Here is a 25,781-nt window from a genome sequence, read left to right as displayed (position 1 = left end):
ATACGCCAGCGGGCGAGCGAGCGAGCGAGCGAGGCCCGGTGCAGGTCAGCCAGCAGCAAACAACATGCAACGGAGAGAGGGCGTTGCCCCGGCCTGGCCGTGGAGGCTGAGGCATAGAGAGGCAGAGGCTGGCGCAGTGAGGGGGGGCTGCGGCAGCGATACGATGCGATGGGCGAGGAGAGTTGCCGCCGAACTGTATTCCAGAAGCGTCGTCGCGTCTCGGGCAGAGTGATGCAGGCGGGGCAGGCAAGACCGGAGCCCCGGTAATTTACTATAACAATTTCCATGGTCCAACTGAGGCAGGTAAGCAGGTAGGCAGGTAGGTAGGTAGGTTGGTCGGTAGGTAGGTCCCTGTGCACTACGTAGTAGAGACTAGATACCGACAGAGCACCTAGGCGCGCACAGACTTTCTTATTCGGGAGTAGCGTCGTGCCGCAGAGCCAGCAGCAGCGTGGTGACAAGCTCAAGCTCCAGGGCTTTCGGCGCACGCGCAATCGATGCAAAAGGGGCGTCGTGGCTGTCATCCTTTGTGCGCGTCGTCGTGTCACCCAGGCTGGGGCGGCGGTTTATTCCCCAGGCGACGGCTTGGGTAGGCCGGCCCAAAGCACGAAAAGCCAAGAAGAGGGAAAATAAAATAAAAATGAAATGAAAGGAACTTGTAGGCATGGCCCCTGGCGCCAATCGCCGGCCGCTATGGGTGCACCCGTGGTTTAGCGGGCCCTGGTGGGTAGCGCATCCCCGCAAAGTCAACGGAATGGAAACAGTCGTATTGACTTCAGGTATCCGTATTCAGACGACGATGAGTGAGGTGCGGTACGGTAGGTAGGTACGGATATGTGCATCCGTATCCCTAGGTATAATCGAGGATTCATGCAGCGGAGATGGCCAACCCGAACGTGGGAGCGTAGCGAAGGGGACTGACTATCTACCCCCGCAGTTCTGTAAGCCTTCTTTTCAAGCGGTTGGTCCAAGACCACTGTGGCTACCACTGCGTACCTACTATAGATACATAGGTGTATACTTGTACACATATAGTAGCAGGGGACGACGACCTTTTATCCACCTCGCTGGCTTAAGGCGTGCATGTGCATGGTCGTGCTGCGTCGAGGTCCCAAAGTCGCAGTTCCGACGACACGGCCGAGAGAGCCTGATTCGCCCAACCGCTCGACAAGGCGCAGAAGACTCGCATGCGCAATCTGCGCGCTGATGGAGACTTGCTCTCGGTTTCGGTGCATTTTGCACAACGCCGTCCCCATGTCCTTGGAGAGAGATGGCTTGCTTGGACGATATTACCGACTTCGCACCTAAAGACCGAGGACCGGTTACCTACTACGTACGGAGTACGGATAGTAGAGGCAGGTATCGTTCCGCACTTTCCCACACACCTTTAACCGGTACGTACCGTCCACTCGAGTCCAGTGTTGTTTGGCTGCTCCTTCCTTGGTCCAATCAGGCCGTTGATCCGATGGCCAAGCGATACGTACCTTAGTACCTGCACTACCTACCTACCCAGGTGGCTACCTACCCAGGTGGCTACCTACCTAGGTGGCTACCTACCTACTTTCTTTTCTGTCTTTATCGCTCTCCACCTAGGGAAAGCCGTCCTTCATTTTCCCCAACTAGACGGTGACCGAGTGCGATGCGGCACCCTCCCGCGAATGTCGCTTCTTGTCTTTTCCTGGCCGGACCCATGACCCCGGTCCCTGTCCTGGTTGCCGTGCCCCTGTCCAAACCTCCTGGCCGAGGGTCCCAAGCCCATCCGTTTCCGCGCCCTCTCCCGTCTCTTCTACGTAGGTAGTGAATGTACAGAGTAGGCAGTGGCATCTCCTTCTGTCATCGTGGTGCGTGGGTACCTGCGACAAACCATTTCGTCCGCGTCCTGCCACTGGACGAACGCCTCCACGTCGGTGCTTGTTTTTGTCGGTTTGGTCTGAGAGAGAACGAACAGCAGCAGCAATTGATTGCCACTACCTCGCCGGCTGTCGTACCTTATTCTCGCTCTGCTTGTCTGCGTCTGCGTCTACTTCCGCGTCCGCATGGTGCCCACTTGAACACCCAATTCAATTCTCTCTCCTCGCTTACTGTCCTTGGCCTCCAACAAGTCCAGAAACACCCAAGGCCCCAATTTCTCTTCCCCATCCATTACATTGTTCGACGTGGGGCCTGATCCTGGTCCCTCCTCGACAAGACAAGACAAGCCAACACTGCGCCTGGTGTTCTGCGGATGCCGCGTGCTGATTGATCCTCGCTCGCCCTTGCCCTTTCTCCTTGCCCCCCCCCCCCCCCCCCCCCCTTCAGCCAAACGAGAGCCATGTACCGCCATGCGGGCTGAGCGAGCAGGGCACTCCTTCGGCGCCGTAAATCGTCTTTGGAATTGCGTATTGGCTCTGCCCCGGTTGTCCGCAGCTTCATATACATACGTGCCAACGACCCCCCGCCGCCGCCCACCACCGCCTTAGCATTTTCTCCCCTTTACCACCTGACTGTGTCTCGCCTCCTCGCCGTCCCGCACGCCCTCTTCGTCCACACACCCACGAGCACGAGCACGCCCACGCCCATTCGACCCTGCCCGCCTGGCCTGCCTCTCAGTCACCATATTTCTCCTGCATGCAAGGCGACGCCAGTCCGTCCCGTCCTCAATCCGTCCCTCCCGGGTTTTGGGTACCGCCACCAGCGCTGAACTCGCTCGCCAAAACCTCAGCAGTAACCATCTTCCCGGCTCGCCTCTCGTCAACTTCATACTGCGCATGTTTGCCCGTCACCCATAACCCGTAGACGGTTAACCACTTACGCGCCTCGACAACCCGTGCCTAGGACTGCGAAGTGGAGAAGAAGACGAGGACGAACGGAACGAGCTGCCCTCGGCCCGTTCTCCTACGAAACGTTTGCCCATCTTCGTCCGCCAAGGCGCGAGGAGCCATCCGGTGAGACGCGGATAAAAGACCCGTCCGCCTGTTCATTGCCGGCATCCTTCTCCCTCTCAGCGGCTCGATTGGTCTTCTTCCATCTCTGTACTTCCGCCGGAGCTCTCAATGGACGTGCTCTGACCTGTATCCGCCATTTGACGCCGTTTGCCCATCGCCCAACCACATCAGACCATCTGAACCCGCCATTCCTCGCCTTCTTACGCACGCCGATCGTTGTGAGCGCATCCGGAGCAGAGGTTTCTTGCCCCACGCTCCCTTCGGCCAAGGACTGAATACGGATCCGAGACGTCCCCACCTTCTGGTGAGTCTGCTCCGAGCGCCACATCTCGAGCAGAGAACGTGGATTTGTGGCCTTGCGCCAGAACCGGCGTCGGTGCTGACAAGGGGACCTTGCTCTCGGTAGCATCCCGTCCTCATCTTCATCTCTCCATGTCGTTTTACGCATCAGAATCCCCACCTCGTCAACACACCGGCTACGACGCGGGAACAGACAGCATGGCTCAGAGACCTTCCCCGTGGGCACCTTCGCCAACGTACGGCCCGCCTGGGCCTGAAGGCAGCTACGCCTACGAGCCTGAGCCTCCGCGGCTCCCGCATTCGACGAGCGTGGACCCGCAGCCCAGAACGGCCATGCGCGAACATCAGCCCGATTATCACCGACCCGAGTACCAACACGCCCAATATTATCGCCAGGACTATCACCACCAGCACCGCCATCCCGAATACCACCAGCCGCCTTCGCCAGTCCACCACCAACCACCGCCGCCGTATCAGCATTACCAACCGCCTCCGCAGCAACCCGCCCAGCTCTCAGATCCATACAGGTCGGCGCCCGTGCCCAGGTATCCCCAGGAATCGCCGACGTCGGCCTCGGTCGGTGAACCCTACGACGAGTACCAAGCGGCGAGAGAAGCCCACTTCCTCAAGCGTAACCAGCCCCCGCAGATGCCGGAGATGCCGCATGGCGCGCCGCGCGTGCTGAACGACACGTATCAGGGAAAGGTCGCCATCCCCTTCACGCCGCCGAGCCTAAGGATCCCCACGCAGCGGTGCGGATCCGTCGTGCCGGCGGCCGGAGCGCCATGTAGCGCCACCAGCCAGCCGGACAGGGTCAAGATCGAGGACCTCCTGAGCGGCGGAGGTCTCGACACGAGGCCGATCCAGCGCGCCCAGGAATCGGACGTCAAGGTGGTTAAGAACGAGTACGAGATATTCTTCCGCCAGCAGCCCAGGGCGGCGCGGTGTTGTGGTTACGGCGAACGGGATCGGAGAGTGATTGACCCGCCACCCATCGTCCAGCTGAAGATCAACAACCACGACCTCACGCCCGACGAGCTGTACCAAAAACTCCACCACCCGGCCTACGTTGTCCACTGCAGCCTCTGGGACGAGGCAGGGACCGGCGACTGCACCAACATGGACGATAGCATGGTGAGGCCCGGCAAGCGCATCATGGGCTCGCTCGTGTCGTCGCCCTTTGTGGGCCTGGACGAGAACGGCGAGGAGGGCTGTTTCTTCTGCTTCCCCGACATGTCGGTCCGCACATCTGGCCACTACCGCCTGAAGTTCGTCCTGGTCGTCGTCGACGCTGAGCACCGGTCGTTGCGGGCGCCCATTCGATCCTCCATCACGAGTGACGTGTTCCAAGTCTACAGTGCCAAGGAATTTCCGGGCATGCAGGCCAGCACGCCTCTCACCAAGCGCCTCAAGGAGCAGGGGTGTCTCATTTCCATCAAGAAGGGCAACGAAAAGTCGGGCGGCAAGAATGCGCGCCGGCAGCAGGACGACAGCGAAGAAGAAGAGGACGACGAGGAGGAGGAGGAGTGCGGGATGGCGGCCAAGCGCAAGAAGACACGAAAGCAGAAGTGAAGCAGCGACTCTCGGGGCGGCGGACTAGCAAGCGATAGACGGAGCATGGTATCACACGGCGTTGGTGGAGACGGTCAAAATCGGCGAATATACGGCGGCGATGGTTTTTATTTCGGTCGGGCTGCTCTTCACGATTGCGGGCGCACGCGAACGAATGCACATGCTCGACGCCCTCTCCGGAGGGGAAGCCCCATCAAGGCTTCGAAGCGGGGGGGCTTCCCGCGATCAAGGCCTTGTCTATTTCTTTTTGTCGCACATCCTGTTGTTCTTCTTCTGCAATCTGCTCGCCATTTCTTCGTATCTATATACCCTTAGTGAAACTTTTATGGGCTACGATCATGGAGAAACAAAAGCCTGACGGGTGTTTGACTCTTGAGGACTCGGCTGCATCACCGGCGGAAAGAGGGTACATCATTTAGTTAGAATGGTCTCGCCTCTCCCAAACGTGTACAGGGTCTGCCGTTACCTCCTCGCCGGGCACCGGATGAAGTCAATGAAATACCGAGTACCTCCTTATCTCTGACATTAGTACACATGCCTAGTGCTGAGGCGAAACCTGGCGACGCCGCTAACCGTAGCGAGCAGGCAAGGGAGGTAGGTCGTGAACCGCTTCGGGATGTTGACTTAGACATGGCCCCATTCTCGCGCCTCGGGCGTCGCTGGCGCCGCCGATCTCTATCCGGCTGCCGGGCCGTCGTTGCACCCCCTCAACTCGTGAACATGTGCTCATGACCTTCGGCCCGAGATAGGAGGCGTCTTCGTTCGGAGTCGGCGGGGGAGCCTCCGAAGGTATGCGTGTGTCTCTGGTGATTGTCTGCAACCGTATCCCGTCATCCAAAGACGATCTGCAGCACCGCGAATCAGGGTACCCGGGACTTGGGCCGCGGTTCGCCGCGCGATTCGGGAGCCGCTAAGCTTTCGGGAATGCAGGGCGGATGGACGGATCGTAAATCAACTTGTACGACTTCCCGTTTGGCGGACCCGACCCCGGACCTTTTTTTTTTTTTTTTTTTTTTTGGAGGGGGACCCCCGTTGCTCAGTCGCGTTGCAGAGAGTCGTTGACATCATTGACTCTGCGCCAAATTCTCGCAGCGGAAGCCCAGTCTAGACGCGCGCGCCGCGCCGCACGCTCCCTGTCATTTCGCAACATGCTGATCTGATCGTTATATTGTTGATCTCCAGAATTCGCTCACTCGTCATCATTTGTGACGCTCATCCCTCGCCTCTCACCACAATGGCCACCGGACCGCGTGTCATTTACTGGTTCCGGACCGACCTCCGCCTGCACGACTCGCCCGCCCTCGCAGCTGCCCTCGGCCTCGACCCGGCCGTCCTCTGGCCCATCTTCACCTGGGATCCGCACTATGTCTACCGCGCCCGCGGGGGCCTGAACCGGTGGCAGTTTCTGTACGTCTCCCGGCGGGCCGGACGCCTCCCAAGCTTACCGGAGCGCACAGACTCGATTGCCAAAATGACCTGTCGGAGAGCATTACCAAGCTGAACCCCCGGTCCAAGCTATTTGTCCTGCGTGAGGGTCCGCAGACACTGTTCCCCAAGCTCTTCAAGGCGTGGAAGGTAACGCACCTGGTATTTGAAAAGGACACGGACGCGTACGCGCGCGAGAGGGATGAGGTCGTGATGAGGGCCGCCAGCGAGGCCGGTGTGGAGGTCATAGTCAAGAGCGGGCGGACGCTGTGGGACAGCGACGCCGTCGTCGCGAAGCACAGCGGCAAGCCGACCATGTCCATATCGCAGCTCCAGACGGCCGGCGCCAAGGTCGGGCCCATAGCGAAGCCGATTCCCGCACCGCAGAGCCTGCCGAACCCGGGTGAGATGCCGGTGGACTTTGGGCAGACGCCACCCGAGACGGAGCCCGACTTCAACGCGGAGCAGCGGACGGAAGGGGACGCGGCCTACACGAAAATCGCGGGTCCGGAGGGCGACTTTGCAATCGAGACGATGCAGGAGCTGGGTTTTCCGCCGGCCAGCACGCCGCATAGGGGCGGAGAGACGCGAGCGCTCAGGATGCTCGAGGAGATTTTGGCGGACAAGAAGTACACGGCCACGTTTGAGAAGCCGAAGACGAGCCCCGCAGCGTTCGAGCCGCAGTCGACGACATTCATGTCGCCCTTTCTGCACTTTGGGGCGCTGTCGGTGCGCGAGTTCTACTGGAGGGTACGGGCCGTCGTGGACGCGTACGGCAAGGGAGCGTCAAAGGTGCCGGAGAGCCTGCTCGGACAGCTGTTCTTCCGCGACATGTACTTCGCGGCGCACGCTGCGTTGGGCTACAGTTTCACACAGACTGCCAACAACCCCTACTGCCGCTTCATCCCGTGGCACTTGCCGTCCAAGGTCGATGCGAAGACGGGTCTCGTCACCGGCGAGTACCACGTCGACTCGACGCAGGCGGACGAGTGGTTCAGGCGGTGGAAGTACGGGATGACGGGGTTTCCGTGGATTGACGCGCTCATGCGACAGCTGCGCGAGGAGGGCTGGATCCACCACCTGGGCCGCCACTCGGTCGCCTGCTTCCTAACGCGAGGGGGTTGCTATATTCACTGGGAGCGCGGCTGCGAAGTCTTTGAGGAGTGGCTTCTCGACCACGAGCCCGCGTGCAACGCAGGAAACTGGCAGTGGCTCAGCTGCACAGCCTTCTTCTCGCAGTACTTCCGCTGCTACAGCCCCGTCTCGTTCGGGCAGAAATGGGACAAGCAGGGAGCCTATGTGCGGCGTTGGGTGCCGGAGCTGAAGGACCTGGATGCCAAATACATCTACGAGCCGTGGAAGGCTCCGCTGCCAGACCAGAAGAAGGCAGGGGTCAGGGTGACCGGCCGCGGGGAGACGCAGGAAAGGGGGGTTTACCCGAAGCCCATGTTCGACTTTAACGAGAGAAGGACGGCGTGCCTGGCGGCGATGAAGAAGGCCTATGAGGTCGGCCTGCACGGCAACGACGACAAGGTCCTGGACGGCAGCTGGCGTGAGCTGTTCGCGGGCCAGGGTACCGAGATGATGGACGAGTTCGAGAGCGACCAGGGCGAGCGCGCAGACCATGCGGAGGACGACCATCCGGCCGTCAAGGCGGAGCCCACGGGAGACGAGAGTACGCCGGCCAAGCGCAGTGCCGACGAGGGCAGCGCCGAGCAGCATGCCGACAAGAAAAAAAAGCTCTAGCCAGGACCTGTTCTGCAACGGTGTTTGCATGGCCGCAGATGCCTTTCATGATCGGACGAACCGTAGGCTAGATCGTCCGAGGCGAAGTACATGACTGCGTAGCATTAATGATGAATGGCATGTCCCCGTGGCATAACAACGAGCAGGCCTTGCCACCACGCCGGGTGCCTGGCTTTACCACAACAGCGCATGATGACGGAACTCTCACCGGGCATGCATTTGCTGGCGTTCTGGCGAGAAGCCGTCGGCCTTTGACGTTGGATTGTCGTGCCGCTCAGTGGCCGTCAGCCCCGGGTCCCGTGTGGGTCGACTCGTGCCGCCAAGTCCGGAGTCGCTGCTCCGTCCGAGTGCCTGCCTACTCGTCAAGCACTCAGCTCCCTTACAAAAGAAATAGGTAGTTATGCACCTACGCGGAGTCCACTAACATTGCTCATTTTTTTTTTTGTCACCGCCAAGAAAGGTGGAAAGGCCGGTTTTGGGTGTTTATTTTTATTTTTCTAATGCGCGCGGCGGTACCTGCCTCAGCGGAATGCGCCGCTGCGTAAAACTCGCTGCGTCTGATCCGTGCACAGGCTCAGTCTTCAAAAAGCGGGGACGGCGAGTTCCTAATCTGGAAATAGCGACCAATCAGAACGCCTCGGGCTATGCGTCCAAAGGACGCTACCAACTGCGTCTCATTGCTTGCCTACCTTAGAGCCTCTTTTCCGAGATATAAGGAGGAGCCGCAGGCTCCTGGACAGACGTCCTCATCATTGCCCTCCACTGTTGAACAGCCACGAACACGATCCAAAATGCCGCAGACCGCCGACCACGAGACCGTCGAGGTCATGCCCGAGATCCGCACCAAGCAGGAGCCCGTCGCCAACAACCGAAAGGTGACGGTTCTCCTCGGCGACAGTATACGCGTCTCCCATGGCGGCAACAGGGATGCCCTGTCCATTCACCTGAACCGCACCATTCGTGTGCCCGACAACAGAGACACCAACAATCTGCCCCCTGGCATGGGGAACTTCCCCCTCTTCAAGGTTCGCGACTTCGCACACAACATGCCCGAAGACATGGCCAAGAAGGGCGGCGTCTTCTTCCCCATGTACCAGCGCGAGGCCATGTGGATCGGCTTCTCTTCCAGGGCGCCGTTCGCCATCAAGATCTACGTCGGCGGCGTCAACGCCGTCTCCGGATTCCCCATGACAGAAAACGAAAAGACCAAAGAGAAAAGGCTGAAGATGCTCAGAAGCGGGCAGCCGATTCAGGACTACGTGGTGGTGCCTGAGCAAAACTGGCTGTATGGCATCGTCTCCGAGGACGGCAAGATCCGGCAGTTTGTCGCGCAACCCAAAGGGTCCGGCTTCTCCGTCGAGGCACAGGTCACCGGGGACGAGAAGGTGGGCGGCATCCAGATCGAGCTCATCCCCGTCAAGAAGAAACTGCCCGCCGAGTTCGATGTTCGATACCAGAACAGGAACTCCGAGGTCATCACCCGCACCTTCAACCTCGCCGAGAAAGGCCTCACCACCGAGAGCACCTGGAGGGACGTCAAGAAGCTCGTTAGTGCTGAGTTTGATATCGCCGTCGAGGAGCAGGTCCTCAGCGATTACGGGAACCGCGCAGCTTCTGGTCACTTCGGAGCCGCATTCTTCGACTTGTCGGACGATGCCAAGCTCGGTGACGTATACTTTCCGCCCAAGTTCTCGGCGCTCAGTATTAGCCATCAGTCCCGGCAGCATTGTGGCGCCATGAGATACGGAATGAGGGCACGCTGCGGTGGGCCGCCAATGGTTATGATGGCGGCTGCTGCTGCTGCCCCACAGGTGATCGCGGACACAGGTCCGGATGGGGCCGCGGTGCTCGAGCACAGCCTCAGCAAGCGAAGCATGGCCCCGTCCGCGCATGCAACACCCCCGCCGGAGGTCAAGGAGATGGGCCTCGCGGCTGGCGGCCTCATCAAACAGACGATAGAAGCCGACACACACCCTGCCGATATCTGGGACGTTGAGGCCTCGGTGATGTTGAACCTCCAAATTCTGGACGTCGAGTCGTTCAGCGCCGTCACTGGCCAGCCGGCCCTCGACACGCCCATTGATGCCAAATCGTACGCCGAGAGCGGCTACCCCTTCTTCGAGATCTGGGGCGAGGAGAAGAGCGGCATCAAGGGCGACTTTGCCGAGGTCAAGAGCGTGGCGCAGATCGAGGCCGAGCGAGCTAGGGCCGAGAGCAAGACCGTCGCGGAGGAGAGCGTGCCGGTGCGGGTGTTGCAGCTGGGCCATTTCAACAGCACCTTCCGCCCCGTGGACTTTCTCAGGGAGGAGCTCGAGGGGCTTGGGCTGAATGGGTGAGTCCGGGTCATGGTATCTACATTAATGAATGAATGTCACGTCGAGCTCCTGGAATAGATCAAAGGCCCAGCATTCCAACCCAAGTGCTATGGTGACACCTGGATGTTTACAATGTTCCCGAGAGCAGCCCGCATCAAAGACCGGGACATGGCGAGCTTGATATGTGAAGCCCCCCTTGCAATGTCGCCCACCTCCCTATAATCGTGAGGAACAACAGACGAGGACCGTTAGCGACGCTTCAAAACCACTCAGACGATGGGCATATCCGCGTCCGGCCCAGCACGGGCACCTCGACGAAGACATCATGTCATTCGACTTGCTCATGAGGGTCTAAATGGGTAGGTAGTATTGCGATGAACCTGTCTTTCTCTACCCCGAGGTTGAAACCGCCCTCACGACAAGTGGGGAAAAAGGGTATCTACAAGAATGGTATTAACAGTCGCACCGTGCGAAGATTATATGTGTGTTGCATCTCATCGGATGCCAATAGCCGTCGTGTTCATGACCGACGGTATATCCCTGGTGAGAGCGCCGTCTCATCCCCGCCTTGGCGGCGACGTGTTTGTCTCAGTATCACGAGACCGCCCGAACCGAAGCCGTCCCTCGGAACCCAGATCTTCTACCTTCCCATATCGGAGCGCAAACCGAAACAACTAGACCAATAAATAGTTCCATGACCGAGAGACTCAGACCATGTGACGAATAGAATTACCAAATGTGAATGTTGGAGAATGTCGAAGGGTATCATGGCGCTTGCTGCAAAATCAAAGAACTCAAAGCATGACTCGTAACCGTCGGCGCCGGCCGCTGCGCTGCCGTCCAGCAGACGGACGCCAAGAACGACCTACAGGAAGTTGTAGGCAGCGGCGAGGGCTAGCGTCGTCGCCGTGAGGGTCCACGACGGCGCCGACAGCACTGCCATGCTCACGGCGGCCAGGAGCGTGTCATTGACGTACTCGGGGCCGCATATTAAGTTGACCTGCGTGGCGGCGTCCTCGTACGTTGACGCTATGGGAAGTTGGCGGTTCATAGTGTAGGTCTGGAAGATGTCCATGGTCCGCTGGAGACACGACCCGCAGGTGGGGTTCGCGCTGGCGGGGAGAGTCAGGTTGAGCGGGAGGTAATAGAAGTAGACGTTGGCGGGCGTGGAGAGGTTGGTGACGGCGTTGGCGAAGCAGTACATGGACGTGTCCGGGTCAGTGAGGCAGGTGGCCTTGTACAGCATCTCATACGACTTCAGGCCGAGGTAGGCCTGCATGACGATAGGGTTGCCGCTCTGGTAGTCGGAGCCGCAGTTGGCGTCCAGGGTGAGGTTGCCGGCGACGCCGTTGAGAAAGCCGGAGCAGTATTCGACATCAGCGCTGCAGGCGGCGTCGAGCACACGCACGATGCTCAGAAGCTGCCTTTCCGCCTGGAAGAATGATTTAGAGCCCTACGCGAGTTAATTGACGTCGTACGCGGCCCGACGACTTATACATACCTGGAGCAGCATGGAGAGCGGGTAGCATTTTTTGAAGTTCTGGTTCGTAAGGAGTGAGTTGATGAAGCGGGGGCAGGAGGCGCCGTCGTTGCTGGTGAAGTTGAAGGTGAGGCTGGTGTCGAAGGGCGAGGGCAGTGGCGACGAAAGGTCCACCGTGGCAGCGGGAACCGTCACCGAGACGGTCAGTGTCGTGGGCTGGAGAGTTGCCGTGCCAGTGGTGGTCGGCGAGGGCGTGGTGCTCTCCTCGTCTCGCTTCTTCAGCTCGGCGTACTCATGCGAGACCATGGTCCAGCGGCCCTTGATCATGATGGGCGTGCGGCCGTCGACGACGAGGGAGTCCGTGGGAGGCATCGCCGCAGGAGCGGTGATTAGAGCTGGGAGGGCGTCCGAAGAGGGGGCCGAGGCTAGCGCCGTGGAGGCGATCGCAATGGAAAGGAAAAGCCATAGTGACCGTGGCGGGCGGATGGATAGTGAAGGCATGGTGAAAGAGGCGGGTGCCATCATGATGAAGCTGCGATACGCAGGTGCAAGAGACAGAACATAATCCTGTCCTGTGGCAGGCGGCAAGTCGAGTGAGAAGGCCTTCTCTGGCAGAAACGGACGGTGTTGCGTTGGTCTCTTGGGGAACCCCACGTTGATCGGCGTTGATTATCTCTCGGCGGCGATCGACCAGATCACCCAAGCGATGGTGGATAATTAGATGGCACCAAGGAAAAAGGAGAACACCACTCCACGGGGTGAGGGTGGGTTGCGAGGCTGTTGTCTACCAACGAAGGTGACTGATTAACGAACGGATTCGGTCAAAGATGACCGAAGAGTCTTGAAGTGTCGTCTCGACGTCGGCTGAAGGTGATGCTTGGAAGCTCTTCGGCGGGGCGGGCTATAAGCGTCGACCCAGGAGGTTGTGCAAGTCGACAGCTGTTCGATGGTCCTCCCACCACAGTCGAATCGTCGGTCGTTAGGCTCGGTTGAATTTGGTGAGTTGGCCAAGTAAGCAAGCTGGGGCTCTTGAAGGGCGGCAACGATCCCCGGTTGGGGAGGGAGGTGCAGAGGTTATGAAGGAGGCGGCAAGTGGACGACGAGTGGGTGAGGTGGGGGGGAGGGGGGGGGGGGGGGTGGTAAGATGGCAACAATATCGGCTTGCCAGGCTTCGCCCTCGTGGTGGCAGGCGTGGTAGGCTGGGCAAGGAAGCAAGCGAGGTCAGGGGGGTGCAGCTTCGCACCTCGGCGGAAGACCAGGAACAAAACATAAACGAGGTGGGCCGTGAACGGGCCAATACAGTGGAGCGCGGGCGATGGGCAGGTAGCCGGGGGGATAAGTCGTATTTCCTAACAGATGGCCGGGCCCTGAAGAACCTTTTTTTTTTTTTAATATTTTTTTTTTACGTACCTTCCTCCCCTTCCTCCATTGCGTTGCGTTGCGCTGCTCTGGTTGGTACACTTGGACTGGCTCGTGGCCCGGTCGTACTGGGCCCATGTCCGGGAATGGACCTGCCACCCCTGGCAAGGGGACAGGGGTAGCCAGGCGAGGGGGAGATTTGGCGTCGGGTCAAGCCAATATTTATTTGCATCTGCCGCCTCCCCGGCAGCCCAATGGAGGCACCTCCTCGGTCATCACTAGCGCCAGCACCTGCATTAATCAGGTGCACGTCGGATAGTTTGATTTTTATTTATCGAATTTCTTATTCTTGCTATGGGAACGCAAGTTCTTCTCGTCGCATCTGCTTACGTCTTCGTCCAATGTTGGACCCATGACAGCACGCTACGCAGTCGAAACCTTAGAACCTTGGGCACTCGAGTTGACGTCGTACCAACTTCATGGGACCCGCTATGCAAAGTAACGTCCGGATTATGAAAGCCGGAATATACATCCGGCGCGTCACTCCCGAGGCGCACGAGCAAAGAACCACAATAGCTATAATAGGTGCGCTGCATATAGGCAGGCAGCGCGATGGCACGGTGGGAGATAAACAGTCCCCTCATGGAGCAGTTTTCCATGTCGAAGACAGATGGCCTGCCACGGCTGCGACGCAGGGCAGGACGGAGGTGGTTGCGAGCATTCGCCAGGGGCGGTTGACTGGGCATGCCAGCGGATGGTCTAGACCTCTAGTATGGTATGTGGGCATCGCAGGGTTGCAACGAGGGAGGAGCGACAACGGCCTTTCATTGGTACCAGGCTGGAACGGCCAGCACGCCAGGCTGGGGTTATTGTCTTTGATGGGAAGCCGACCGATTCTGTGGTGCTCTAAATCACGACCCAGGAGAGGCTAGCAAGTAAATCCAAGACCTGGCCGACGGGAGATGGCCGCCGTGCTTCCCTCTTTGGGAGCGTGCATTGTGCTCCAATGTCCGACTCTCAGTTGCTGCGCCTAAAGTTGTGGGGGCGGATCCCGTTCATGTGTCTTCAGGTGAGAGTCCACAATTGCCCACCTGGCACAACACTCCTGACTTGACGGACTCGACAAGAACTGGGAGCATCCGCGTTGCTACTGATACTACTTCCAGCCAGCAGCGTGCGCGGATATCGGCCACCGCACTTTCTGCACCGGCATCGCGTGAGCTGTGCGACTCCGTCAGCAGTACCACAGCACACTCACATCGCGGCGTGAGAGAGCGCAACGCACCTGTCGCGATGGGCGAATGAGGGAACGCCAGCGGACCCACAGGCTGGCGTGATCCAGATGACTGTGCAGCGTGCGTACAACTGGGCGCGAGGGGTTTGGCGAAATCACGGCAAGAACAACTGATTAAATTGGAAGGTGCCACGCCGGCTGGGGGCCAATCGCAGCGGGGGTCGTCATCGGGGAGGGGGCGGGGCAGGGTGCATGTGGATACTTGACAGCCAGCAAGCAATAATCAATATCGTCTTTCCTCGTTTAGACCGTATCTGTGTCTAGTCTATCTTCCCGGCGATGCATTTGGAGATGGGGGTCTTTCCTGACTGGGCACTCCGTACCTTACCCAGGTAGCAATTGTAACGGATTTGTGAGGGGTTTTCCTGGTTGTCGACCTGTGGTCATGATTCAGCCCCTCTCCTATCCGAGCTCAGTGCCATTGGGCCCGAGACTTGGCACCGTTCACTAAATTAACTACTGCCGCCCGGCTCGTCATCGGCCCACCCTTTGCGTGGCCAGAAGAGGGAAACTTCCAGCTCTGTCTAGTCCCAATGCGTCTCGATTAATAACAGCCGATGGGCGTCGTCGCTTCCATGCAACTGGCCGTGGCAGTGAACATGGCACGTAACCACAATCGCGACCTTGGAGCCATCCCTCCGCTGGCTGTCATCTGGTTTCTCTTTTCAGACTGGCTCGCCCTCGAACGACAACGGCTGTCGGTGAGGCGTCGTCATCAATATTGGGGCCCGAGGCATGACTCTGTCGCGTCTACCATGCGCAACCGCTCCGTTCTAACCGCGCCTTCCGCGAGTGTGTGTCTTGCCGCCTTCCCACCCTTGGCTTGGGCTTCTGTTGTGCAGCGAAGAACCCCCATCCCCGCCCCCCTTGACAGTCCCGCCGAACACAACTTCCGCGAGAGCCGGCCCAGCATAACCTCCATGTAGCTACCACAAAGTCAAATACGGCAGGAAAAAGGGAAACCGGCTACCCAGTCTTTCTCCCTGCTACCATCGGATGCAGCGGCCCGGTAGTCGACCAACTTGATTCATTACCGCCATCGGCTCCCTGCAGGAGGGAGTTGCTCCCTCCAGCCTTCGAGAAGTCTCGGTCCACCAACCATATTTGGTGAGAGTGATACAGCTCACCTCAAGTCGTGAAACCCGGCCATTCTCATACGCCGATCAACCGAGCAGGAGCGACATCTTACGTCTTTGTGTGTTTGAACATCACGCGGCCCCGAAGGAGGCGGCTCGGCTTGGCTGGCGCTGGCTCGCGTCCTCGACCCCGATTCTCCTTGGGTCCCCACCGTGGCGGGCTAGTGCCCCGACGATGCGAGGTCTATCAAGTCGGCTTTCGCGGCGCCTCTGCTAATCGGCGGGTACCTGCGCCTCCCCTCATGTTGTCACATGGAAACCGCTTAAGCTCTCGCCCGTGTGGCGGTATTTGTGCAACGGCGCCACCGATCGCGTTCAACCGAGAAAGGCAGCCGGCTGGCGTTCTCAACCGACGACTGATTTATCCCCCTATGCCAGCCGTTGGGCGTTCCAGGACACCAATGCCAGCATGACACGCATCGTCAGGCTAGGCCTTCTCATAGACGAGCCTCCGTGTTAATACCCTACGGTCATCCAGCCGTGACTGTTTGTGGCCTCCCTCCCTCGTCCACCCGACGGCCACAGGCGGCTCGTCGGCTCCCGCGCGCGCATCCGGAAACTTCCCAGAACCGCTCGCCAGCCAGCCCGCATGCATGTTGCACGAACACGAAGTGGGTTGAACAACGTCGCTCGGCGCCAGCCGTCTCCGTCTGGTCCAATAACAGACCGGGCTCCTGTAGAACGTCGTACAACTCTGTCCAGGCCAGTCTCAAGGGCCACGACATCGCAGGAGGGAGAGAGTTCCAAAACAAACACCGAAGGTTCAGGACACAAAGTCGCCGAGACATTCGGTGGCTGGAACCCTGTACCCCCTACATGTCTGGCGGCGGTCCGTAGGGCCAATGTGCATGCCGTCAGTTTTCGTTACAGGGACCTCAAGACATGTCTCACTGCCACGCTTTGCTGCGACACATGTCTGGCACGAGTTGGTCCAAGCGAGCCGAGACGGGCGATGAGCATACGGCATCTCTAGTGACGTACTCCTCGATCCATTTTCATCACAGGTCAGGCGGGCGAGGGCGGAAAGGCACCAGGCTCGGCAGCTCGGCTTCGGCAGGTTACGTGGATAACAGCCGCCGGGACGCATCATCATCTACCCTTGCCTGGGCCAAAGACCGGCAGTTGCACACCGCTCGGGGTCGTGTTTGGGCTGTTAGAGGACGAGAGATCGAGAAGAACGCCACCGCCGCTAGTGGGATACCGAGATCGTAGCCGCGCGGACATAAGACGTGGCCCCCCATACGATATGCAAGCCGCCCGGCCCGAACGGCATCTTCAGGCAGTGCCGTAGCAAGGCTGCCGGCTAGCCTTGGCTTTTGGGCTCGTATACACGAATGCTTTGTTTATGCGCTCGAGGGCATCTTCCCGAGCCGTGGGCCCCGGACTGCCGATGGCAACCGATCTAAGCACGTTGCTGGGCAAGAAAAGTGGTCGTTAAAAGTTTGGATTACTTCTTAGTAGTTGGGTACGACGAAGTCGTACTGGGGGAGGAGAGAGTGTAGATTCTCAACTCTGCCTGCCCGTTAAACCAAAATATACAGCAGCTCGACGTCTATCTAAGTGGCCAGTCTAAACCACTATCGCGCCCCTGTCCCTCGTCATGAAAAGAAATAAAATGAAAAAACGCCAAACAATGCAGAAATAGTAATGGATCAGCGTCGCGATCCGGATATCTCGGAGATAGCATGATAAATGCAATTCACACTAAAACAAATACTCCCCCACTCCCTCCCCCCCCGCGCGCGCGCGCGCGTTCAAGCACTCTTCTCCAGTGACTGCAGGTTGACCAGCTCGGCGTAGCGACCATTTTTCTTCATCAGCTCGGCGTGAGTGCCCTGCTCGACGATGCGTCCCTGGTCAAACACGTAGATGATGTCGGCCTTCTGGATGGTACTGAGACGATGCGCAACAGCGATGGTCGTGCGGCCCTTGGCGGCCTTGTCGAGCGCGGCCTGGACGACGTGCTCCGACTCGGAATCCAGGGCCGACGTCGCCTCGTCCAGCAGCAAGATCTTGGGGTCGCGGATGAGGGCACGGGCGATGGCGATGCGCTGCTTCTGTCCGCCAGAGAGCAGGGTGCCCTTGCTGCCCACCACCGTGTTGAAGCCCTCGGGCATCGAGACGATGAAGTCGTAAATGTTGGCCTCACGGCAGGCAAACTCGATGGCCTCGTCCGTGACGTCGCTGTTGGCGCCGAGGACGATGTTTTCCCTAATGGTGCCCTGGTACAACGTGGGCTCCTGGCTGACGAGAGCGATGAAGGAACGGTAATCGTTGACGTTGAGCGTGCTGATCTCCTTGCCGTCGACGAAGATGGCGCCCGCGAGAGGGTCGTAGAAGCGCTCGAGCAGGGCAATGGTCGTGGACTTGCCGCAGCCAGAGGCGCCGACAAGGGCGACGTACTGTCCCGGGTGGACGACGAGGTCCAGCCCGCGGAGGACGGGTTGCTCGGGCCTGGTCGGGTACCGGAAGTGGACGTCGCGGAACTCGAGGGTGCCGTCGACGGCGTCGAGCTTGGCTCCCTGCTCGGACCAGCTGTCGATGGTTGGCTTGCGGTCGAACAGCACCTTGAGCTCGCGGGCGGCCTGGTGAGCCTTGCCCATGTCCGGGGCGAACGAGAAGATGGACCCGGCGGACTGGGCGCCGAAGATGATGGACGAGAAGCAGACAAAGAACTGGAACATGTTGTACTCGCCGTCGGCAATGAGCGTGCCGCCGTACCAGAAGCCGAGAGCAAAGGCCAGGAACATAAAAGATTGAGACGCGGCGAACAGCAAGCTGGACTTGAGAACGGAGATCAGGCTCGCGCGCTGCTGAATGGCCAGGGACTCCTGGTACTGGCGGATGACGTCGTCCTCGCGCGTGAGCGAGGCGACGGTGCGGATCGCGGAGATGGCCTCGGACGCGTAGCTCGCCGAGTTGGAGTAGGCCGCCTTGGAGCGACGCTGGAAGTGCGCGAGCATCCAGAAACGGAAGAAGCCGCAGCCGATGAGGATCGGGATGGTCGCGGTGCAGACGAGCGCGAGCTTCCATCCGATGGAAATGGCGAGGGCCAGGGCGGCAATCAAGGTCGTCGACACCATGAGAAGGGTGCCGAGGGTGACACCGCTGAGCCCGGCCAGGTGGGTGGTCTCGGTGGAGAGGAACGAGGTGAGTGCCCCGGCCGTGTTCTCCTCCTTGTCGAAGAAGGCGACGTCCTGGCGCAGCATGGTGCGGAAGGCCTGGTCGCGGACGCGGTGGATGAGCCTCTCAGAGCACTTGGCAAAGATGACGCCCTGGCTGACGAAGGCAATGAACTGCACGCCGGCGAGCATAAGATACATGGCGCTCCAGAAATCCGAGTCCTTCTTTATCTGATGGCGGAGAGCCTCGGGGGTGTTGTCGGTAATGGGGACCCCTAGGGTCATGATCTGCTTGGCGAAGAAGACGGCCTGGGTCGGGTTGCCGCCGCCACAGATGATGGAGAAGAGAAGACCGAGGAACATGAGCTTCCACTCCTTCTTGTTGAAGGAGGCGATGAGCTTGATCAGGGTCCACAGGCTGTACTTGGCCTCGCCCTCTTCCGTCCGGTTCTGCAGGGCGATGCTCGACTGGGACTTGGAGGTGGTGGTGCGTTGCATCTTGGCCGCTATGTCGTCTTCGGGGTCAGCGACGTAGCCCTTTTCAGAGACGCGGGATTTCTCGCGAACGAGCTCGTCATCCTTGGCGTCAATGGCCTCTTGCTCCTCGGGGCTCATTTCGTTGACGCGGGCGATGTTCTGGGCGGAGACGAGATTGTAGTAGGCGCCGTTCTTGGCGAGGAGCTCGTTATGGGTGCCCTGCTCGACGATGCGGCCGTTGGACATGACCACGATGTTGTGGGCGTCCTTGATTGTCGACAGGCGGTGGGCAATGGTGATGGTGGTGCGGCCCTCGGCAGCGACTTCGAGGGCGGCCTGCACGACACCCTCCGACTTGGTGTCGAGCGCGGAAGTGGCCTCATCGAGGAGGAGAACTGCGATGTTAGCCGGGATTCGTCGTCTCTGCTGGCCGGACGGACTTACTCTTGGGATCGGACACGACGGCGCGAGCGATGGCGATACGCTGCTTTTGACCACCGGAGAGGAGGAACCCGCGCTCCCCGACGTTCGTCATGTAGCCCTCGGGAAGGCTGCTGATGAAGTCGTGTGCGTTGGCCATCCTGGCGGCATTCTCGATCAACTTCTTCCGCTCCACCTCGGTGGCATTCTCGTGCCGGGTGCCGATGAGGCCGTACCCGATGTTCTGGTAGATGGTGGTGGCGAAGAGCGTGGGCTCCTGGCTGACAAGGGCCATCTGCTGGCGGAGCCAGCGCAGGTTCAGGGTGCTGATGTCGTGGCCGTCCAGATACACGGACCCGCGGACGGGGTCGTAGAAGCGCTCGACGAGACCGACAATCGTACTCTTGCCGGAGCCAGACGCGCCGACCAGGGCCGTGGTCTTGCCGGCAGGAATAGTCAGGCTCACGTCCTCCATGACAGTGACCTCGGGGCGGGATGGGTAAATGTGCTTGATGTTCTCAAGACGGATGGAGCCCTCGACCTTGTCGAGCTTGATGCCGTCCTCGGCTGAAGGGTCCAGTGGGGAGGCACGGTCGATGGTGTTGTAGATCTTGGCGGCCGCGGCGAGGGCGGTCGTAAAGGCCTGCGCGTTGGGGGCGACATTTCCGAGGTTGAAGGCACCAATCATGACGGACATCATGATGATGAGAATATCGGACAGGGGAATGCCGTCCTCGGTCAGGAACTTGCTTCCCTGCCAAAAGGCGAGGCCGTAGTTCAGATACAGGATGGTCATCATGAGAGCGACCATGATACCGATGGCGGCCTTGACCTTGTAGCCGTACTTCTCAGCCTTGGTCAGGTGCACGTCGTACTGCTTGGCCAGGCGGTCCTGGGTGCCGAAGGCGATGGCGTTACGGATGGAGCTGATGACCTCGTCGGCAAGACTGCCCCCTTGGGCGTAAGACTCGATGGACTGCTTGCTGTACTTGACGATGAATCTCGAGGCGCTGCCCATGCTTAGCATTAGGGCGGCGACGGTGGACAGCAGGATCAGGGCGAGCTTCCAGTAGTGGACGAAGCCGATGACGAATGCCGAGATGAAGGTTGCGATGGCGGCGAGTGTGAGGCCGACCTTTTCGGAGATGCCGTCCTGGATCAGGTTGGTGTCGGCCGTGATTCGGGTCGTCACCTCGCCGGCGCCCAGCTTGTCAAAAAAGCCAATGTTCTGGCGCATGCAGCTCTGCAGGTAGTGCTCGCGGATCTTGGCGCTAATGTGCTCTCCGGTGTCTATTTTGGTGAGCTTTAGTTCAGGGCCAGTTCGGACGATGCCGCCAGGGGCGCAAACTTACAGATGAAGCCGACCGTACTAATGTACTGGCAGACAAAGACGCCGATTGCGAGATATACAAAATACAAAACCAGGCTTACCATCTCATGGTTGAACTCGTCCTTGGTGACGATGCCGGCGAAGTAGTTCTGGAAAGTGCCCTGCAGGTTGCCGAAGACGACGGTCATGAGGGGCAGAGCGGCGCCGACGACGATGGACGCGAGAGCGGCGACGACGAGGATGAGAAGGTCGTTGGTCGAGGAGTAACGGTACAGTGTCAGAATGCCGGCCTTGACCTCGGGGGTGAAGACCTGGCGCCTGAGGATGGCGGCCTCGTCCTCGGGGAGGTGCTCGTAGGGGTCATTTCTGGGGTCCTTGGGCGTAATGGCTTTGGAATCAGCCTTTTCGAGGTTGTCGGGCTCGGCGCTCCGGCTCTTGGACGGGCCCGAGGCGTCCACCTCAGTCGAGTCGCCGTGTGACGATGCCCTATCCGAGTGGCCATTGCCAGACTTCTCGACTACCTCCGCCGAGTTTTGTTGGAAAACCCCGGCGGGCTTTTCGTTTTCGAGCGTCATACTGGGGGTCTTCCAACAGAGCTGCGCAGTACGAGGAATCGGGGGCTAAAGAGCCGAGCTTGTTGTGCAGGTATGCGCGGCGCGCAAGCCGGAGGGAGATGTTGCCACCGACCGTTGATGTTTGTATGACAAGCTCAAAAATGACACTTTTTTTTCTCTTCTTCTTCTTCTTCTGCTATCGCATGAGATGCCGTTGCATATACATGGGCTTCTCAAGCTGCCTGATCCGCGAGAGGTCAGTTGCAGAAGAAGAGGGGAGAGAAGGAAGAAGACTAACCGATGACGGTGGAAGCCAAGAAATGTCTTGCAGCCGACCGGATGGAGATGGTCAACAGACGCAAACGAAAGAAAGGGTCCGTGTGGGTAAACAAAATTGTGGGAAACGATAAACGGGCTCCCTTCGCGAATTTAACAAACCCAGGTTAGATCGGGAAGAAGAGGCGCTCTCACTCGGGTTGCAAGCCAGGATAGGGATGGGGGCTAATTATCCGTCGTGGCGTTGCAAGTGAAGGGAGAAAACTACCTATGAAAGTCCCTGGAACCTTGGTCGTGAACAGACTGGGGTGGACATTTCTTGGCACAAACTAGGTAGGTAGGTAGGTAGATAGATGGGTCTGGAGCCAGGATATGTATGGGGCGAACTGGGAGGGGGGACCTGGGCCAGCAATAGAACAATGGTGGATGGCCAACCGGTGTGAGTCCTGGCCTCGCTGTTGTCAACTTCCCGAACAGTCACTAGCCCAGTTGCTACCTGGGTCATTCTCGACTCGGCAAGGCGCATCGATCGGTGCCTCGGTGGAATAAGAGGCCTGTCTCACTGTCAGACGGGCGCGCCCATCAGCTTGGTGCGATAGGGCACGCTGCGAAGAGTCATCGAGGGGATGGTGCGGTAGCACCTCCACCGTTGTGGTGCTACTATACCCAATATATCAATAGTGACGACCACCATGTGCTAGTACACTTGGTGCAGTGAATAAGCTTGCAGAAACGTGCAAGATGCGGTCGACCGGGATTCAGCGGAATCCACTGTCGGGATTGACATTTTGTACTCGAGTCCGGGACTAGACAGATGCATGCGTACCTATTACCCAAGGTAGTACACACCTGGCCTCCTGTGCCTCTTCAGTTATAGCAGTCGGCCTGCCGAGGTTATATTATCTCGGTTGCCCGACCGACGTGCGTACATGGTACATGGGACGACGTCTGCTTAGCTTTTCTGGGTCCCCCGACCTAGGTTGCCTGCCCTCTGCGCGTCATGATAAGGTCATCCGATCGCCAAGCCGACGCACTTCTTAATCAGACATTACATACTCCGTACCTTAGCCCTCGTACATATTGCTAGCTTTTGCCCGTTCTGTCTCGCCGAGGAAGAAGCGGAAGAGGATCTACCTGTCGTACTCAAATAAAAGTCTTGCCTAGGTGATCGGGTCCGGTACCGGATCGAGTCAGTCGGCTACGCCCTAGCGCCGCTTAGCCGCGCTCCCTCGGGATTCACCAAACCCGACTTCCGATCCATTCATTTCCTTGCAAAAAGCCCCCTCTCCAATCCCGGGCGCTATTTCCTGGTCTGACGGCGGAGATTCGACTGTCCTATCACGCAGCGACATGATTACCCCGCCACGCCCACCACCACCCCCCCTCGACAAAGATATGTTGTACTGGACGGGGGCCTGCCCTCCTTATGTCCGGCCCCCCTCAAGCCGGCGATAGCGTCTTTCGGCCCGATGCTAAGGATGAGATTCGCAGTTTGTCCCAGGGACGCGCATGCTGAAAGCGGTGGCGCCAGCTAGTGATCAAGGAAGATTTTGCTGGGTTTAGATGTTTGTGTATGACAGGATAGTGGGAATTGGGAGATGCCTACTAAGGCACTAACTAATACGAGACGGTACACAATATGAACCACGCGCCGTCATAACAAACACAGTAAAAGTACCACACACAGTGCTCAACACAGTCCCTATGTCGAAGAAGCCTACTGTCACCCAATGATTAATCGTCCCAAGATTCGAATGGCAACTGGTTTGGACGAATGGCTTCAACGCCTTAGCGCAAAGCAGGGGTGGGCCTTAGCGTTACCAGACATGACGTTCTGGAAGACAAAGCCTGCCTGCCCTGCCCTGCCTGCCTGCCTGCCTGCCTGCCTGCCTGCCTGCTATGCGGTTGCGGTTGGACATTGGCCGGTGATTTCCCCTTCGGTGTAGATATGATAGGGGTGTGCGAGACCTGATGATGCGGACATAACACGAGTACTTTCTGCTGCTGACAGTGGGGCCGCTACACACTCGTTTCTCGCATTCGCTTAATCACGAACACGAACCGTTTTCCGGATCCTTCTCGACCCAACCCTTTGGCGCCCGGTCTCCTAGGCACACCGGTTTTTGGACGTGTCCTAAGTTGTCCGTCAAAGGGCAACGCGTCGAGAACATGTGCAGCGCCGCCTGCTGGGCCTCGATGACTGCCGCTACGAGCTCACCGGGTTTGCCTTCGCAGGCGTCGTCAATCATCCGCAAGTAGTCCTTCCGCTCCAACCCTGGAATGACGACCGGTAAGTAGCCTTGACGAGTGAGGTAATCCTGCTTGATCATGCGGCTGATGCGCCCGTTGCCGTCAGGAAACGGGTGAACGTGGACAAAGTACGCCGTCATCTGACAAGCCAGAACCAGCGGATGCAGCGCCTTCTCGCGATGTTGCGTGTCGCGCCACTCAAAGAATCGTGCAACGCAGGCGGGAACTTCCTGTGGATAGGGGAAAATTCGTAGACGATTGCTGCGCACTGCGATGGGTAGGTTTCGATATTCTCCAAGCGGAACGCGTGCTCCCCACACCAGGGTGCCGGCCTTGGGGCCCCCGGCCTCGTATCCGCCTCTCGACGCCTCATAGGCCGCCTCGGATTCTGTGTTCCGGATACATACGACGGCGAGATCTCGCACCTCATCCTCGCGGAGTCCCGCCGTGCGAGCCTTTGCTGCCGCGCCCTCGGCGATCCATTGCGATGCGACAATGTGGTTCCTCAGCTCGTTCGTCGCCGAGTCGGTACCGCCCTCGGTCTCGGATGTAACGATTGTGGCAAGCTCACTACTGGACGTTGAAGCCAGGTCCACGCGTCTGAAAACGCCCGTCTGTAACGACTCGAGGATGCGTTTAGCGTCTCTGACGGTCAAATGGTTGTTCTCAATCATGACGGACTGTTGAGCGTATTCTGAAACCATAGTTTTACCCAGTTCCGCCGTCGGAAGGCTTGCTTTCAAGGCGTCGATTTCGTCCAACATGCGCTTGTGCTCCTGCTGGAACCCTACGTACCCTTTTTCGAGGCTGTTGCCGGGCCGGAAGTAGTCTTCCCATATCCGCCCCGAGGACGCGAGCTCAGCGTACTCCAGGGACCCTTTCTGCAGCCGCAACGCCGGTTCGTAGATTTTAGTTAGCAATGCCCGGCGCGCTTGCCGTTGTTTGCTCAAGAGCGCCTTGCCAGACATCTTGAGGCTATCCGTGGTGTGGTGAGCAAAGAGGTGGGCTCCGTGTGTATGCGACCACAAGCACGAACCTGGTTAAGTCTTTTTTTTTTTTTTTTGCGAAAGGGATGCCATGCCTGCTCCCCGACAGAGTTAGAGAGGAAGCCGGAAAGCTCAAATGAAATATAGCCTCATCGCACCTGGATGGGTCCCGTAGAGCCCTAACTAGGCAAATGGGCTTCGTGCACGTTCTTCCATCCATGCAACTGCAGTGCATACAACAGAGAAATGAGCGACAAAATAAAGGCCCACGTTGTCTGATCCCTCCGGCCAGACTCCTCCGAGTCAAATCTCGCAACCGCTACCCGACTCTCCAATGAAGCCGCAACGGTTACTTCTGATTGCCACTTTCAGCGTAAATGCGCTCACAGCCGACAGAGGCGAGTGGGACACGACCAGGGATCGTTCGAACCGTTGTAACTCTAGCGAGAGCGAGCCAAAAGCGAGCCGATGGCCCTAATTTGTGGAGATTTTCAGCGCGTTATGAATCAATCTCCAAAGGCAGATAGATTCCATGGACCTCAGCCCTCGTTGGCGGCCTAGGGGCTCCGCCCAAGTTTTGGCGGTTGATGTACGTCTTGACGGATCAGCCTTTGGTAGTGTACATGGAAGGATAAAACAACCTCGGTGCAACGTCTGGCGCTTTGACAACGACCGCTCAGACCAAGCAAGGACGGACATTTGGTGGTCGTGAAGGGTCATTGGCGATCCGACCCACAACCTGGACACCTGCCATGCCTTCTTTTTTCCATGGAAGTGGAAGCCTGACAGACCTGCTTAGATAATCGGATCTGGTG

At 58.8% G+C, this 25,781-nt stretch overlaps 6 protein-coding genes across 6 annotated transcripts; 3 read left to right on the top strand and 3 right to left on the bottom strand.

The window, feature by feature from the left end:
* The first annotated feature begins 3,112 nt into the window (after nucleotides 1-3,112).
* On the top strand, nucleotides 3,113-5,006 carry LY79DRAFT_302265 (velvet factor-domain-containing protein). The gene is made up of 2 exons (XM_060552289.1): nucleotides 3,113-3,228; nucleotides 3,331-5,006. The coding sequence occupies exon 2, from the start codon at nucleotides 3,357-3,359 to the stop codon at nucleotides 4,794-4,796; it is 1,440 nt and encodes a 479-aa protein (XP_060411541.1). The 5' UTR covers nucleotides 3,113-3,228; nucleotides 3,331-3,356; the 3' UTR covers nucleotides 4,797-5,006.
* An 817-nt stretch (nucleotides 5,007-5,823) lies between these two features.
* Nucleotides 5,824-8,447, top strand: LY79DRAFT_561314 (DNA photolyase). The gene is made up of 2 exons (XM_060558395.1): nucleotides 5,824-6,203; nucleotides 6,254-8,447. Exons 1-2 carry the CDS (start codon nucleotides 6,031-6,033, stop codon nucleotides 7,965-7,967), a joined length of 1,887 nt encoding a protein of 628 aa, XP_060411540.1. The 5' UTR covers nucleotides 5,824-6,030; the 3' UTR covers nucleotides 7,968-8,447.
* Nucleotides 8,448-8,708: 261 nt separating this feature from the next.
* Nucleotides 8,709-10,414, top strand: LY79DRAFT_561311 (uncharacterized protein). Its single transcript, XM_060558394.1, has one exon. It carries the CDS (start codon nucleotides 8,759-8,761, stop codon nucleotides 10,301-10,303), a length of 1,545 nt encoding a protein of 514 aa, XP_060411539.1. The 5' UTR covers nucleotides 8,709-8,758; the 3' UTR covers nucleotides 10,304-10,414.
* A 733-nt stretch (nucleotides 10,415-11,147) lies between these two features.
* On the bottom strand, nucleotides 11,148-12,287 carry LY79DRAFT_592135 (uncharacterized protein; the record flags this gene model as incomplete). Its single annotated transcript, XM_060561378.1, has 2 exons — nucleotides 11,148-11,735; nucleotides 11,784-12,287. 2 exons carry the CDS (start codon nucleotides 12,285-12,287, stop codon nucleotides 11,148-11,150), a joined length of 1,092 nt encoding a protein of 363 aa, XP_060411538.1.
* A 5,018-nt stretch (nucleotides 12,288-17,305) lies between these two features.
* LY79DRAFT_520608 (ABC transporter) lies at nucleotides 17,306-21,475 on the bottom strand (the record flags this gene model as incomplete). Its single annotated transcript, XM_060555262.1, has 3 exons — nucleotides 17,306-19,545; nucleotides 19,595-20,860; nucleotides 20,923-21,475. 3 exons carry the CDS (start codon nucleotides 21,473-21,475, stop codon nucleotides 17,306-17,308), a joined length of 4,059 nt encoding a protein of 1,352 aa, XP_060411537.1.
* Nucleotides 21,476-23,593: 2,118 nt separating this feature from the next.
* Nucleotides 23,594-25,043, bottom strand: LY79DRAFT_561302 (fic/DOC family protein). The gene is made up of 2 exons (XM_060558393.1): nucleotides 25,017-25,043; nucleotides 23,594-24,955 (listed from the first exon to the last, which is right to left on the bottom strand). Exon 2 carries the CDS (start codon nucleotides 24,946-24,948, stop codon nucleotides 23,779-23,781), a length of 1,170 nt encoding a protein of 389 aa, XP_060411536.1. The 5' UTR covers nucleotides 24,949-24,955; nucleotides 25,017-25,043; the 3' UTR covers nucleotides 23,594-23,778.
* Nucleotides 25,044-25,781: the final 738 nt, after the last annotated feature.

Source organism: Colletotrichum navitas (genome assembly GCF_030913465.1).
Source record: "Colletotrichum navitas strain CBS 125086 chromosome Unknown LY79scaffold_54, whole genome shotgun sequence".
Classification (NCBI taxonomy): Eukaryota; Fungi; Ascomycota; class Sordariomycetes; order Glomerellales; family Glomerellaceae; genus Colletotrichum; species Colletotrichum navitas.
The sequence above is the reverse complement of the archived record's forward strand: the minus strand, read 5'-3'. Positions and strand labels throughout refer to the sequence as shown.